Source organism: Malaclemys terrapin, chromosome 1 (assembly GCF_027887155.1).
Source record: "Malaclemys terrapin pileata isolate rMalTer1 chromosome 1, rMalTer1.hap1, whole genome shotgun sequence".
Classification (NCBI taxonomy): Eukaryota; Metazoa; Chordata; order Testudines; family Emydidae; genus Malaclemys; species Malaclemys terrapin.
In genome coordinates this window covers 149,426,779-149,440,272 of record NC_071505.1, presented here as the reverse complement: position 1 = coordinate 149,440,272, position 13,494 = coordinate 149,426,779, and the positions used below count along the sequence as shown (strand labels likewise).

Below are 13,494 nucleotides of genomic sequence, written 5' to 3'. Positions count from 1 at the left end.
TTGTGCACAACAGCAGGGATAATAAAGAGCTGTTTCTAATCTGCTGTTTATCAGGTGAAGCTCCACAAACCTGCTTTACTCAAGACACCCTGTTGCATGACCCCTGTGCTTTAAGGCTGAAAACAGCTTATTACAACAGGAAAAGCCAATCTCTTGAGCATTGTGAATGGGCTTTTAACAAAGCGATAGGAAAGGAGTGACAGGCTCCATTAATGACCTGGTTGTGTGTGTGTATTAGTGTTTCAGCAACCTCAGAGGGGTTCTTTCTTAGGGGAAGAGGTGGAAGCCTCTCACTTGGGACTTTTAAAACTAGACTGGGCAGAAAAAAAACACTAGAAAATATACAATAGCAACAACTGTGTGCTGACCCCAGGGAGATGGGCTGGCTGGGCTAGAAGGGTTTTCCATCCTCAACTTCTAGGATTCAATATTATAAGTCTGATGAGAAAAGTTTCTCACCGTCCCAAAGGATCGAAGATGAAATTGCAAACTATATAAATACAGAACTATTGAAATGTAGCCACGCGGGGGTGGGGGTGGGGGGGGGAGGACAGCAGCCAAGTAGACAGTCACCACACAGCAACAGGGGATAAGAGGCGATTTTCTACAGGGCCACTGGGGCAAATCCCTCCTCTGACAAAAAAATGCCCTGTAAGTGTCTATGTAGAACAGATAGCGCCTTGCATTTTAAGATCCTGTTTCACAGGCACCAACTCCGTGGGTGCTCTGGGGCTTAAGCACTTACGGAAAAAAATAGGTGGTGTTCAGCACCCACGGACAGTGGCCCCGCCCGCACTCTGCACTGAGGCACTGCTCCCACTCTGCCTCTTCCCTTGTGGCCCCGCCCATGCTGCACCTCTTCCTGCCTCACCTCTTCCCCCGAAGCCTCCGCCACTTGCTCCTCTCCACCCCCTCACTCGCCCTTAAGGCAGGAGGGGCAGGAAGGAGTGAGCAGCCAGTGGAAGGCGCACAGGGACGGGATATGGGCATAGTTTGGAGGAATGCAGGGGGGCACTGTCCCCTCAAACAGAGATGAGGGGTGTGTGTGTGTGGGGGGGTGTTTACACAGGGTCATGTGCCACTTCTCTCTCCCCCCCCCCCGCCCCCCAGTTTCTGCGAGTGCTGAGCTGCCCTGTAGGGCTGGCTCTGCTCGGCCTGCAGGGCGGGAGGAGGATTCTGTCCTTCATGAACTGCACCTCCCCCTCCAACTCCCCTTGCCCAGCATGTTTTGGCTCAGGGAGAACAGAGGGGGCAGGGCAGAGCAGCTGTTCTCCAGTGCTCCAGGCCACTGCCTCCTGGGTCTTAGTGCCCACCTGTTTACTATACAACAAAGAGTGCGGGGAGGGAGGAGGAGGGAGAGAAGAGCAGGGCAAGGGGTGGGGTAGAGGGAAGAGAAGGGGATGGGGCAGGGGATAGTAGGGAGAGGAAGAGGAGGGGTTACGGGAATGGGGGGGGGGGAAGCAGGAGCCCAGGATCTGGCATCTGCTTCGCAGCAACAGCAGCCCCAGCAGGGAGGTGGCTGCAGCAGCACTACAGCAGTGACATTGCTGCCACAGCTGGTGCCGGAGTGGCTGCCAGCAGCTGCTAGGGCTCCCCAGTAAAGCCAGTCCCGTCCCCCCAGTACCGGCAGCCCAGGTACCACTCCAGGCAGGGGGAGAGGCAGTAAGCCAAAGAAACTGGCTTCAGTGTGCACGTGTGTTCATGCATGGGCGCACCCCTTTCCCCCTCAACAGCAGTCAAACTACACCTATGGGAGTGGAGCAGAGAGGAGCTTTGGGGGAGGGAGCAGAACAAGGGCAGGAAGAGGCAGAGAAAGGGCAGGGCCACAGAGGCCAATCAGGGGTGGCACACCCACCGGGAAAAACAAAAAAAGTCAGTGCCTGGGTCCTGTTTGAAAGATCTGCACATAGTAAACTGCCTCATTTATCCACCTCAGCAGGACAAAAGGGAGTCAACATGTGGTTCCAGGCTCATAAGGGCTATCTATCTAGCTAGCTTCTTACATGGCTCTCCTGAGCATAGGATCTTAATGTCTCACACATGATAATGAAGTTGCTGGGATATAGGGAAGAACTGACCCAATTTTAAACATGGGTTTAGGAGGCAGAGATTTTAAAAAGTGACTTGCCCAAGCTCACATGGGAAGTGTGTGGCAGGGCCAAGAATTAAACCAAGATCCCAGTCCAGTGCCTTAACAACATAGCTATCCTTCTGACAGATTTTTCCCCCCTCTCTCCAAACCAAGGCTCGAACCACTAAATCATCTGAATGAAAACTAGCAGCTCTTTCCCAGAGACAAAAGAAGGCTTAGAAAATTAACTAAGAAAATCGCTCGTAAGAGCAAAAAAATTCATCTGTGATTCATTACTCAAAACAGATGCAGTAACTAGGGCATCTGAGGCCATTCAAGTGCCTCAAGGGTCATTCCATGGTTACTCTTCTGGAATCCAACTATCTCTTGAATAACTGTGGTGCTTCCTTCTACTGTGTTCAGTGGGCTGTCTTAGGGCCCTTGGTATTCTCTTTGCAAGGCACAGTACTTCCCAAAATCTGTTATGAGTCTGACTGGAATCCTGGAGTTAGACTGACTGAGTGGTAAGAGAGAAGGTGGGTGAGGTAATATCTTTTATTGCACCAACTTCTGTTGGTGAAAGAGACAAGCTTTGGAGCTCCACAGAGTTCTTCTTCAGATCTGAGAAAGATATGGTAAGAGGCTGTTTATCGCATGTAGGAATTTGCACATTTAGTCTTCTCCCCCCGACCCCAATCTCTTTATAAAGGGTATAAAGGAGTTCTACTTTCACACACTGCACATCAGCTTTTGAGTAGCACAACTTTTAATCACTAATATTTGGATTGGCATGACATAAAAAAGGAAGGATGTCTTCAAAGACAAGGCTATGGCATTCCTACTCAAACTCCTCTAAGTATTCATGCCAAATTTGAGGGCCTCATTTATTTGAGGAGGGTGGGACTTGATTTCCTATTTCACACTCTAGATATATTATTTGTGTTACAGTAACACCTAGAGGGCTCAACTGACATCAGGACCCCACTGTGCTATGAGCTGTATAAACAGCTAATGAGAGGCAGGATCATCCTCCCAAAAGTTGCTCTAATAAAGTTAGGTTTCAGAGTAGCAGCTGTGTTAGTCTGTATCTGCCAAAAGAACAGGAGTACTTGTGTCACCTTAGAGACTAACACATTTATTTGAGCATAAGCTTTCGTGGGCTACAGCCCACTTCATCAGATGCATAGAATGGAACATATAGTAAGAAGATATATATATATATATATTATATACACACACACACTGTACTATATGTTCCATTCTATGCATCTGATGAAGTAGGCTGTAGCCCACGAAAGCTTATACTCAAATAAATGTGTTAGTCTCTAAGGTGACACAAGTACTCCTGTTCTAATAAAGTTACCTCTTCTACAGATGTAGGCCTGATATGAAGATCTTACAGAAGAGGAAACTTTATTAGAGCAACTTTAGGGAGGATGATCCTGCTAAAAATCACAGGACCAGGAGACCTGAAATGAATTCCCGGTTCTGCCACAGTGTCTATGCATAACCTGCGATACATCACTTAGTCCCCTCAGAACCTCCATTTCCCCATGTGAGAAACAGGGCTAACTACAGTGACCTACCTCACTGGTGATTTGAGAGACTAAATTCATTTATGTTTATAAAGATCCTTGGATGGAAGCTGCTATAGAAGGGCACAGTATTGTATGAGATGGCAGGAAATGCACCAATCTAAGGGTCCTTTAGAAAGGGGAATGTTACCAATAATCTGGCAATTACTAGTCAAAATATTCTCCAAGTTCTTTTAATCCTACCTGTACCCAGTGTTGTTCCTGCCAACTACAAGGTGCTTTGGTTGTTTGTCACACGTGTACATGTTAAAGTCATTCTCTGGCACCAGGTCCACATCATGGAAAATGAAACAGTCCCAGTTTTCTTCCTTCAGGGCCTCCAGGTATCCTACATTCAGCAGTTTAGCTCGGTTAAACTTGGTATTGCCAGCCTGTGAAAAAAGGAAAGGAAAACAAGGCATACATCAAACCCATTAAAGGTTATTTGCAACCTGCCTGGATTCCATCCTAACTGCAGAGTTTACAGTATCCTTCATGGCACTCAGCCTTTATGCTGTACCAAGTTCTCATACAAAACAAAGAGCTATTCCTTGACATATTATGTGGGCATCAAAGCACCTAATATTGTGAGGTGTTTCTTCATCCCCTACCTGTCATGAATGGCCGTGGACAAAGTCAGACAAGGCACAGGTTATCTAGCTGCCAGAAGTAACCTAAGTTGTGTGATACTATTCTACTCCCATCACTGATTTTGCCTTAGAATTTCCCTCTGGCAAAGTAATGAAAGAGCAACGACCATGTAGCTTAGAAAGCATGGAGTGTAAATGTAGTTAGCATGAGTTATATAAACATAAAAAATAATTGTATTCTAAAATTTGGCACTTTTCTGCTAAAGCACAGAGAGGTAGTGACTTGCTTAAGGTCACACATTATGTGCAGAACTGGGGAAAAAATGTGGTACTCCTAACACCCAGTCTGGTAACCTACTCGCAATCGACACACACTGTCTTTGATATACACAGAACTGTACTGGGACTCCTTGCTTGGGATTTTATTTTATTCTATTTTTTACTGGATTGTACATGTTTACTTTTTGCTACAATTTGGTGCCTCTTCCCTCTTCAGAAGGATCAGTTCTATAGGTTTATTTTAAATTGTAGCTGAAGAATTTCAAGCTGTAGTTGGTTGTTTCATAAGCCTATGCTGGTGACAAAATTCAAGTTAGAGCAATGACGCAGCCGTCTGATGAGCACACATGTATTTGCATGCATGCATGCACGCACGCACCTACGCACACACTAGCCTGCAGCACACATCCTGTGGCTATGTGTGAATAACAGCCTGCAGTGCAAACAGAAAGAGAATAACAGTTCACATTCCCTTTAAAAAGGAAGTTAACCATTTTCCATCTTTATTTTTATAAAACCATCTGTTAAAAAATTAGAATCAATATTGTTTTATCAGTTGCCATTGGACTTAACCCTAGGATAATATATATTTCCTGCAGACAAAGCAGCCCACACCCACATAGGATTCAGTTGTGACAGAGAATGAGCTGCAATGTATTAATCTATGAATACTGATGTGCAATAATGATATGAATAGTTAAGTGACCTGATCAGGGAGATAACTCACCATAGTTACACAATAAATGTAATAGAATTTCCTGTAAGACTGTGCTGATCTAACTTAATAAAGATCTGAAGGGACAACAAACAGGAAAGCAACGCAATAAACCTAGGTAAGCAGCTTCAAGCACGCACTTGGAAGACAATGGGACAAGCTTTTAGCTTCTAGGATCTCGTCTCCAGGCTGAAGTGTCAGAGTTGTTTTGCCAAAGCTGGAGATCAAAACACTAAAGAGTTTAAAAGCCCATCTCAGAGGAATGGGAGGGGGTCCTTTCAGGATCCATCCAGGGAGACAGAGAAGCGCTCTGTGAAAGTCTGAAGAAGCTGGCTCTTCTCACATCCAGGGGATGGTAAATCTGGGGGAAGAGCAGGCATGCATATATGTTGAGTATGGATATGGAGCCTTTCACTTACATATTAGGTCAAATTCAACCTAGGCTAGTAGTTACAAAGAGTCAAACATCTGAAGGCTGTTTGGAGTCACTGATCAGGTCACCCCAATCCAGTTCCTACATGCAGAGAGCCACATCACAATTACCATTGGCTCTAACTGGCCCTCTTGTTGCCAGTTTCAGCCTAAACCCAAGGACTGCATAGCATAACTCATGGAGATTAAACTCCCCTTTCTCCCCCTATAGGCAGGCTTAGGGCACACTGGTGGAAGAATAAATTGCGGCAAACAGCTCAGCACCTACTTCATGGACAAAGGAAACATTTGTTCTCCAGGGTTTTCACCAGCACCCCTTTAAAAAAAAATACCTATTTTTAAAATAATGTAAAGGTGACCTGCAGAGGGAAAAAGGATTGGGTTGGTGCCCTTTTCATGATCAGTGGAGAAGACTTAAAAGGCCCTTTCCTTCTCTTTCTCTCCCCCCCCCAAAAATCACCCAAGAGGCAGTCCCTGCATGTTTAGTATTAAAAAGTCAGGTGTGGTCCACCCTGCTTTTTCTGGAACACAGTCTGAACAACTAGTAAGGTTATGACGTCACAGTTAACAAGAGCAAACAACAGCTGATCCTCAAAATCCCTTCTCTGTGTTTACATGTGCTGGTTTTATGTGTGCCTATCCATCACTGCCCCCTAACAATAAAGGGCTATGGGAGAGTCCCAGTCCACATCTGAGTCTTCAACAGAGACCCTCCAGCAAAACAGGGAAACCAAGACCTGGCACTCTTGATAGATTAGACAGACGGAGCTTTGGGGCCTTCTTTAATACATCCTAAAGTAGTTTAGGAGGGACATCCCCCGCTTCAGCCAACCTTTAAAACTCTGATTCAGAGCAATGAACAAACAAAACAGGATATTCCAAGTGAAAGCAGATCCTGCCGATCGCTCCTGTTCCTTGATGATTTAGAGCTAGAAATAGGCCTTCATTCAGAAATGTCCTGCCTCTTCCTGGTTTAGGACACAATTGTGAGGTTATTTAAACAAGACAGGGTGGGGAGTTTTCCATTAATTTATTTGTTTTCTGCTATCTGAATAGTGAATCAAAGTAGAGCAGACATGTGAATGGAAGTTTAAAAAACAAAGTCCTCAGAGTGGGTTACAAGAAAAGCATTTGCTGGTTTCCACTCCCAGAGCAGGCTACTGCTTCAAGCTCACCTGACCACAGCACCAGTGCTGGGCATGAAAGAAACCCAAACAAGGGTTAAAATGCTCTACAAAATTAGCAATTAAGTTAGCAGAGCCACTGAATGTGAACAGGCAGATCACAGAATCTCAAAAGGTATCAAACATACTGTCAGGACTTCACATTCCATTAATCTTTGCTACTCAAAGAGTACCTGTATGCCAAAGAGCTCTTATTTAGTGTTTTGTTCTAGACAACAGGAATTTGTACACAAGTACTATGATGTGAATAATGATAGTTTTTGATAGTGACAATCTGAAGGCGTGGAAGAGACCCAAGAACCAAGATCCTTGATCTGAACACCCCCAAAAGTTTTGGGGCTGAGAACATTTCATCCTAGTTGTGTAAGTTTAATGTGCTGGGTAAGTTAATTGTATCAGTAAGAAACATTATTAGGATGGTCAGGTCACCCCAAGCCCTAGCTCAGGAATGCTAACTAAGCTACAATACATTTCATAGTTTATTCAGGCTGACAAGGGCTTCCTATGTATGATTTTAAAGGCTCTAGCTACATCAAGGACATTTTCTAAAAGGATTCCCATCTTTAACAATAGTCCAGATTCCCCAGTATTAGCACCAGTGTGAGCCCCAATGCAGAAGGGCTATCAAAGCCATGTTAGCACTATAACAATTAGACTTGTTCTGAGCAGGCTGGATGGCATCATGCATAAAGCACAAGAGGCAGCTACCAGTCAGTCTGTCTTGAAGCTCACAACATTGTTAGCACAGACAGAACTGAATTGGTGTTAGCGAAGGTGGGACATTTTAAAGAGCTTCTCTAATTCAGACAGGATCTCTGAGCAAAAGGAATGCTGTTGTCCTCTAGCCAATAAAGGAGACAGCCAGCCCCAAGACACCATCACAAAGCCAGGAGGAATATTTGCAGGGCAGAAGAGTTTGGGATGCACAAGCGTTAATTAATCTCCCATCCCTCCCAGACTGGTAGTTCTCTTGCCTTCATTGTTGCCTCACCTGGTGGATGACATAGATACCATAGTCCAGTTGCTGTCTCTGTAGGAATGGGTGGAGGTGCTCCAGCAGGTACAACAGGTGCGTCTCTCGACTGCGGTGTGGGATCAGGATGGCCACTCGTTGCAGTGCTGAGCACTCTACAGGGCGATGCCGGCCTTTTGCAACCTGAGGGTTCTCCTTCTGTACCTCTTCCAATGTGAGAGATGCTTTGAACTTGAGCTGGCTGGGGCCCTCTAGGAGAAGCACAGGAAGCATTCTTAATTCATTTCAGGTTTTGGGCTAGCTCAGTGCCTTCAGGGGAGTGGCTCTGCACTCCAGCATTTATAGATTCCAAGACCAGAAGGGGCCATTCTGATCATCTAGTCTGACCTCCTTTATAACAGTCCATACAACAGCATGAGAAGCCTGGGTTCAATCCCAAATTCTGATTTATCTTGCTTCCCAGATCAAATGGAATGGAGAGTGCTGTAAAGGCAATACATGAGTCCTGAAGAGAGTGGGTACTTGGAGTTGCTTAGCATTTATTCATTGAAGAAGCAATGCCAATGATACATAAAAAGAATCCCACTCAACCAGAAGGATAGTCATGGTTTCAACATGGGCTTCAAGGAGAGGGAGGGGAGGAACAAGAGTGGAGAGAGATGTGAGAATAGGAGTGCAGGGAATCATCATGGCTTTAACCATGGACATAGAAGGATGTAAACATTTAAGGGTCAGGAAACGGCTCTTATTAATCCAATATTCCCATGCCCAAATGAGACCTTTTCAATGGCTGCTGTGCTGATCTTTCATCATGGCCTCTGCTGACACAGAGAAAGCTCACTTGCGGGAGAAGAAATCACACAACTGTGACTAGAGATGGTTGCAAAGTTTGACTGAAAAAAATTCCCGGGAAAAAATAAATGTTTTAAAACTATTTTTTTTTGCAGGAAAAAATGTCAGCATCGCCCAACCAGTTTGCATGAGTGTGGGCATACAAGGAGGACGACATGGTCCAGAAGCTTTGTGCTGCTAACATAGAAATCACCCCCTGGCAGTAAAGCTGAAAAAAGGTAGCATGGGCCAATATGGCGAACCTCAAGGTTCCACGGGCTGCTCAAGTTTCCATGGAGCTACAGTACTAATAAAAATGGCCAGTCTAAGAAAACAACGAGGAGTCTAAGGAAGCCTCTGAAGATGTCCACCAGGAGGACAGCATAATCCCCAAAACAGTCACACAGTCTTTGTCAAAGGAAGGTACACTTATGAAACTGCATTTCATTTCCCACCAGGGTTTTCACATCTGCTGTGGAGATGGAAAGGGGAAGGAAGTATATGGGTTGTGAGGAGGATGGAAAGCTCTTACCACAGGGTACAGCATAAAATAAAGGAGTGAAGCAGTGGAATCAGCAAGCAAGTCAGGTAGGGGCAGAGGCCCATTTCTTACTAAATTATTATTCTGGAGTTCAGCTCGTTGCAATATGCATTTCAGAAAATGGATTGTACTCAAGTACTGCAGATATAACAGATTAAACAGTTAAGAGCACAGTATGGGACCTGTAATGAGCCCAGTAACCAGATACCTACAGTTGCCAATGGAGTACAGTATCCAGATATCAGGCTGCTACAGCTATTTTTGATGGGTTTTCCTTCCCCCGCCCCTTCTGTCCCCACTGTCTAACTGGCTGTCATAGCCAGTAAGTACATATGGGCCAGACTAGTCTCATAGGCAAGCAGGAATGTCATCCATTCCATCTCCTTCCAGTGTTGGCATGGTGGGTTTTTGCTATCCTTTCAGAATGAAGGCAGGGGGACAGCTATATAGGTAACGCATGAGCTACCAGAGTTAGTTTAATTCACCTAGCCAAAGCACCATCACTGGGCATGGCATGGACTCAACAACCTCTCCCCATAATGTATTAAACTGTCCTCCACATCTCTTTATACTTCTTAAGTATTTCTAGGGTGAACGGATATCTAACTGTTAAGAGGATGCTGTTTATCTGTTATGCAACAGTCACTAGCTGTGAGTTTGGTTCACAAGAAAAGCACCTGGGTGAGGTGGCCAGAGGGGAACCAAGGAATCAGTAGCACAAAAGCAGATTTCATTCATTAAAGACACTGAAAACTGAGCCACTTACGCAGGTAGGGAGAGAGAGCAGGGCAGTGACTCATGGTGGACTTCACTGTATGAACTTTAACAGTTGACATGGCCTTCTTTTTCTGATTCTCCTTCTCCAGCATGGTTGCCTTCCTGAAATTCTCCACCAAGCTCTTTGCTTTCGGAGTCTCCTGTACAGTGTCCACAAGGTAACTGGAGGTGGCCCATGCTACCACCATCATGCACAAGATGAAGATCAGCAGCAGCCTGAATTTGTAGGAGAGGTGAAGGATGACAGAGCTCAAGCCCATGGCCCTCTCTCGTTTGCAAGCCACTCCCTCAGCAATGTTCCTGACGCAGCCCTTTCACCAGACACTTCGGAAGGGTGAAAATAAAAGGAATGTCACAATAAGGCAGGAAGCTGGGAGATATCCAAGGCTGCTGAGACTCCTGTTGCTTTGGAACTCATGGAGTTCTGGTACAGTGATTGTTGGAAGGCAAACATCACATGACTCACCCTAGACCAAAACAGAGAGAAGAGGTTATTTTATATTCCCCCAGCTGCACTACAACACACTCCCCGCCCACCCCATCGAATTCACTAGAAGAACATGGGGCACAAGGGGTGCTAACAGAGAAGCAGAGAGCCAAAGCACTACAAAAAGTTGTTAGGGCACCAGCCAGTAAGTCGAGAAACCTGGGTTTTGTTCCCAGCTCTCCCACTGACCTGCTGTGTGACATTGGGCAAATCTCTTCCACCCTTTGGGCCTCTGTTTCCGCTCCCACCCTCTCTCTGTCTGGTCCTATTTAGATTATGAGCTGCAGCAGGAACTGTCTCTTACCATGTGTGTATACAGTGCCCAGCACAATGGGGCCCTGATTTTGGGTCTATAGGACTATTTCAGTACAAATAATTAACACCAACCGGAAGGCAGGAAGCTCTGCCTGGCCTGCCTCTAGCCACACTCCTGAAAAGCGAGGCATAGCTGAAATTACCTCTGAGGAATGAAACTTGCTTTGCTTTAAAGTTTAAGGAGAGATGTTCTCAGGGATGCACCCCAGGAGTGAGCCACACAATGCTTGCTTAGTGTCAGAAATCCTTTCTTCCCCAGCCACTCTGCATTACCACCTCGTGACCCCTGCCCTCCACTTTCTTCTCATCTGCTCTCAGAACATTGAAGAACTAGCTGGGAGGAGGCAAGTATTCCTGTTTTTCTGAGTGGGAGTTTCAGTTTCAAGTGAGATTTTTCCCAATGATCCTGTGATACTGGCAGACCAGGTGCTAGCTCATGCCAAGACCCCATGACTCACTGAACATTTACAAATGCATAACTGGAAACCAGTCTTGTTTACTTGTGTGTTAGCACCATCAAAACAGATAATAGGTGTTAAGTTGATAAGAACATGCTTAGTGTTTAGACTTGATAAAATGCTTGTAGGATGCTACATGTATTACTCTCATTTATAATCTCTCTATAGCCCAGGGATCGGCAACCTTTGGCACGCAGCTCCCCAGGGTAAGCCCCCTGGCGGGCCGGGCTGGTTTGTTTACCTGCCGTGTCTGCAGGTTTGGCCAATCGCAGTTCGCACTGATTCGCCGCTCCAGGCCTATAGGGGCTGCGGGAAGTGGCGCGGGCCAAGGGATGTGCTGGTCGCCGCTTCCCGCAGCCCCCATAGGCCTGGAGCAGCGAATCACTGGGAACTGCGATCGGCCAAACCTGCGGACGTGGCAAGTAAACAAACCGGCCAAACCTGCCAGAGGGCTTACCCTGACAAGCTGCGTGCCAAAGGTTGCCGATCCCTGCTATAGCCCATGGTACAAAATTATACTGAGTGTTTGCATTGTAACCCTCTGTAACTGTGTTACACAACAAACAGGAAAAGAAGCACTTATAAAGGCAAAGTGCTTGTCCTGCATACAAGAATAGCCCATTGGAAGCATTGACCTATTTTGTAGCATCAAAGGACAGAGACTTTGTTGACTGCATTCCTAATTCCCTCCAAGAAGGAGAGACCTATGCATAAACTTATTCCATCAGTTTTGGACAAGAGAGGAAGGGATAAAAATCCCTATCAAGGAGAAACTGAATCTCTCTTATGCTACGTGGACTTGGAGGAGCAAGGATTTCTAAACACAACCATAGAGATCCCCATGATGCTTGGCATGGTTTAGCCCGGGGAGGGAGGGGGAGGAGGAGAAGACACTTTGCATTGACAGATCACTACATAGAATATTAGGGTTGGAAGAGATCTCAGGAGGTCATCTAGTCCAATACCCTGCTCAAAGCAGGACCAACACCAACTAAATTATCCCAGCCAGGGCTTTGTCAAGCTGGGCCTTAAAAACTATTAAGGATGGAGATTCCACCACCTCCCTAGGTAACCCATTCCAGTGCTTCACCACCCTCCTAGTGAAACAGTGTTTCCTAATATCCAACCTAGACCTCCACCACTTCAACTTGAGACCATTGCTTCTTGTTCTGTCATCTGCCACCACTGAGAACAGCCGAGCTCCATCCTCTTTGGAACCCCTCTTCAGGTAGTTGAAGGCTGCTATCAGCCCTCACTCTTCTCTTCTGCAGAAGAAAGAAGCCCAGTTCCCTCAGCCTCTCCTTGTAAGTCATGTGCCCCAGACCCCTAATCATTTTCATTGCCCTCAGCTGGACTCTCTCCAATTTGTCCATGTCTCTTCTGTAGTGGGGGGACCAAAACTGGACACAATACTCCAGGTGTGGCCTCACTAGTGCCAAATTGAGGGAAGTGATTATTCCCCTCTATCTGCTGCCAATGCCCCTACTTATACAGCCCAATGTCATTGGCCTTCTTGGCAACAAGGGCACACTGCTGACTCATATCCAGCTTCTCATCCACTGTAATCCCCAGGTCCTTTTCTGCAGAACTGCTGCTTAGCCAGTCGGTCCCCAGTCTATAGCAGTGCATGGGATTCTTCCTTTCTAAGTGCACTTGTCCTTGTTGAACCTCCTCAGGTTTCTTTTGGCCCAATCCTCCAATTTGTCTAGGTCACTCTGGACTCTATCACTCTTAGGATTTAGACTGCAATTCATTTGTGTTATATGCTTGCTTGCTTGCACCTGTAAATAACTAATTTCTTTTTCCTAGTTAATAACCTTTAGTTAATTTATTACAGAATTGGCTACAGGCATCTTTTGTGAGAGAGCTAAGATACCAATTGAGCTAGGGTAAGTGACTAGTCTCTTGGGATTGCAAGCAACCTGACTATTGTGATTTTTGGTGTAAGTGACCATTTATCACTAAGTCCAGCTTGTCTAAGTGACAAGATAGACTGAAGAGCTTAAGGGAACTGTCTGTGACTCCATGGTAAGACTGTTACAGTGATCCAGAAGTTCACATTTGTTACTGGGTTGTATAATTAGATTTCACCAACATACCACCAGTTTGGGGTGTCTGCCCTGTTTTTGACAGTCTGCTCTGAGGTAAGCACTCAGTCATGAGCCACTCCAGACAGCATGATAGATCCAACCTTTTATTTCTTCCCCCAACCACCTCACAGGTTCCATGTCCAGAAGACACTCCCTCTCACTGACCCATGATCACAT

The 13,494-nt window shown here is 45.8% G+C and overlaps 1 protein-coding gene across 4 annotated transcripts in view; it reads right to left on the bottom strand.

Moving 5' to 3' along the window:
- B4GALT4 (beta-1,4-galactosyltransferase 4) overlaps window positions 1-13,494 on the bottom strand; it is a 72,190-nt gene that overhangs the window by 9,821 nt on the left and 48,875 nt on the right. For all 4 annotated transcript variants that reach the window (XM_054043512.1, XM_054043492.1, XM_054043502.1 and 1 more), the window contains 3 exons: window positions 9,957-10,434; window positions 7,837-8,069; window positions 3,850-4,037 (listed from right to left, as the gene is read on the bottom strand). In XM_054043512.1, the coding sequence (XP_053899487.1) occupies window positions 3,850-4,037; window positions 7,837-8,069; window positions 9,957-10,227 (692 nt within the window). In that variant the 5' untranslated portion in view covers window positions 10,228-10,434. The remainder of the gene's footprint in view (window positions 1-3,849; window positions 4,038-7,836; window positions 8,070-9,956; window positions 10,435-13,494) is intronic.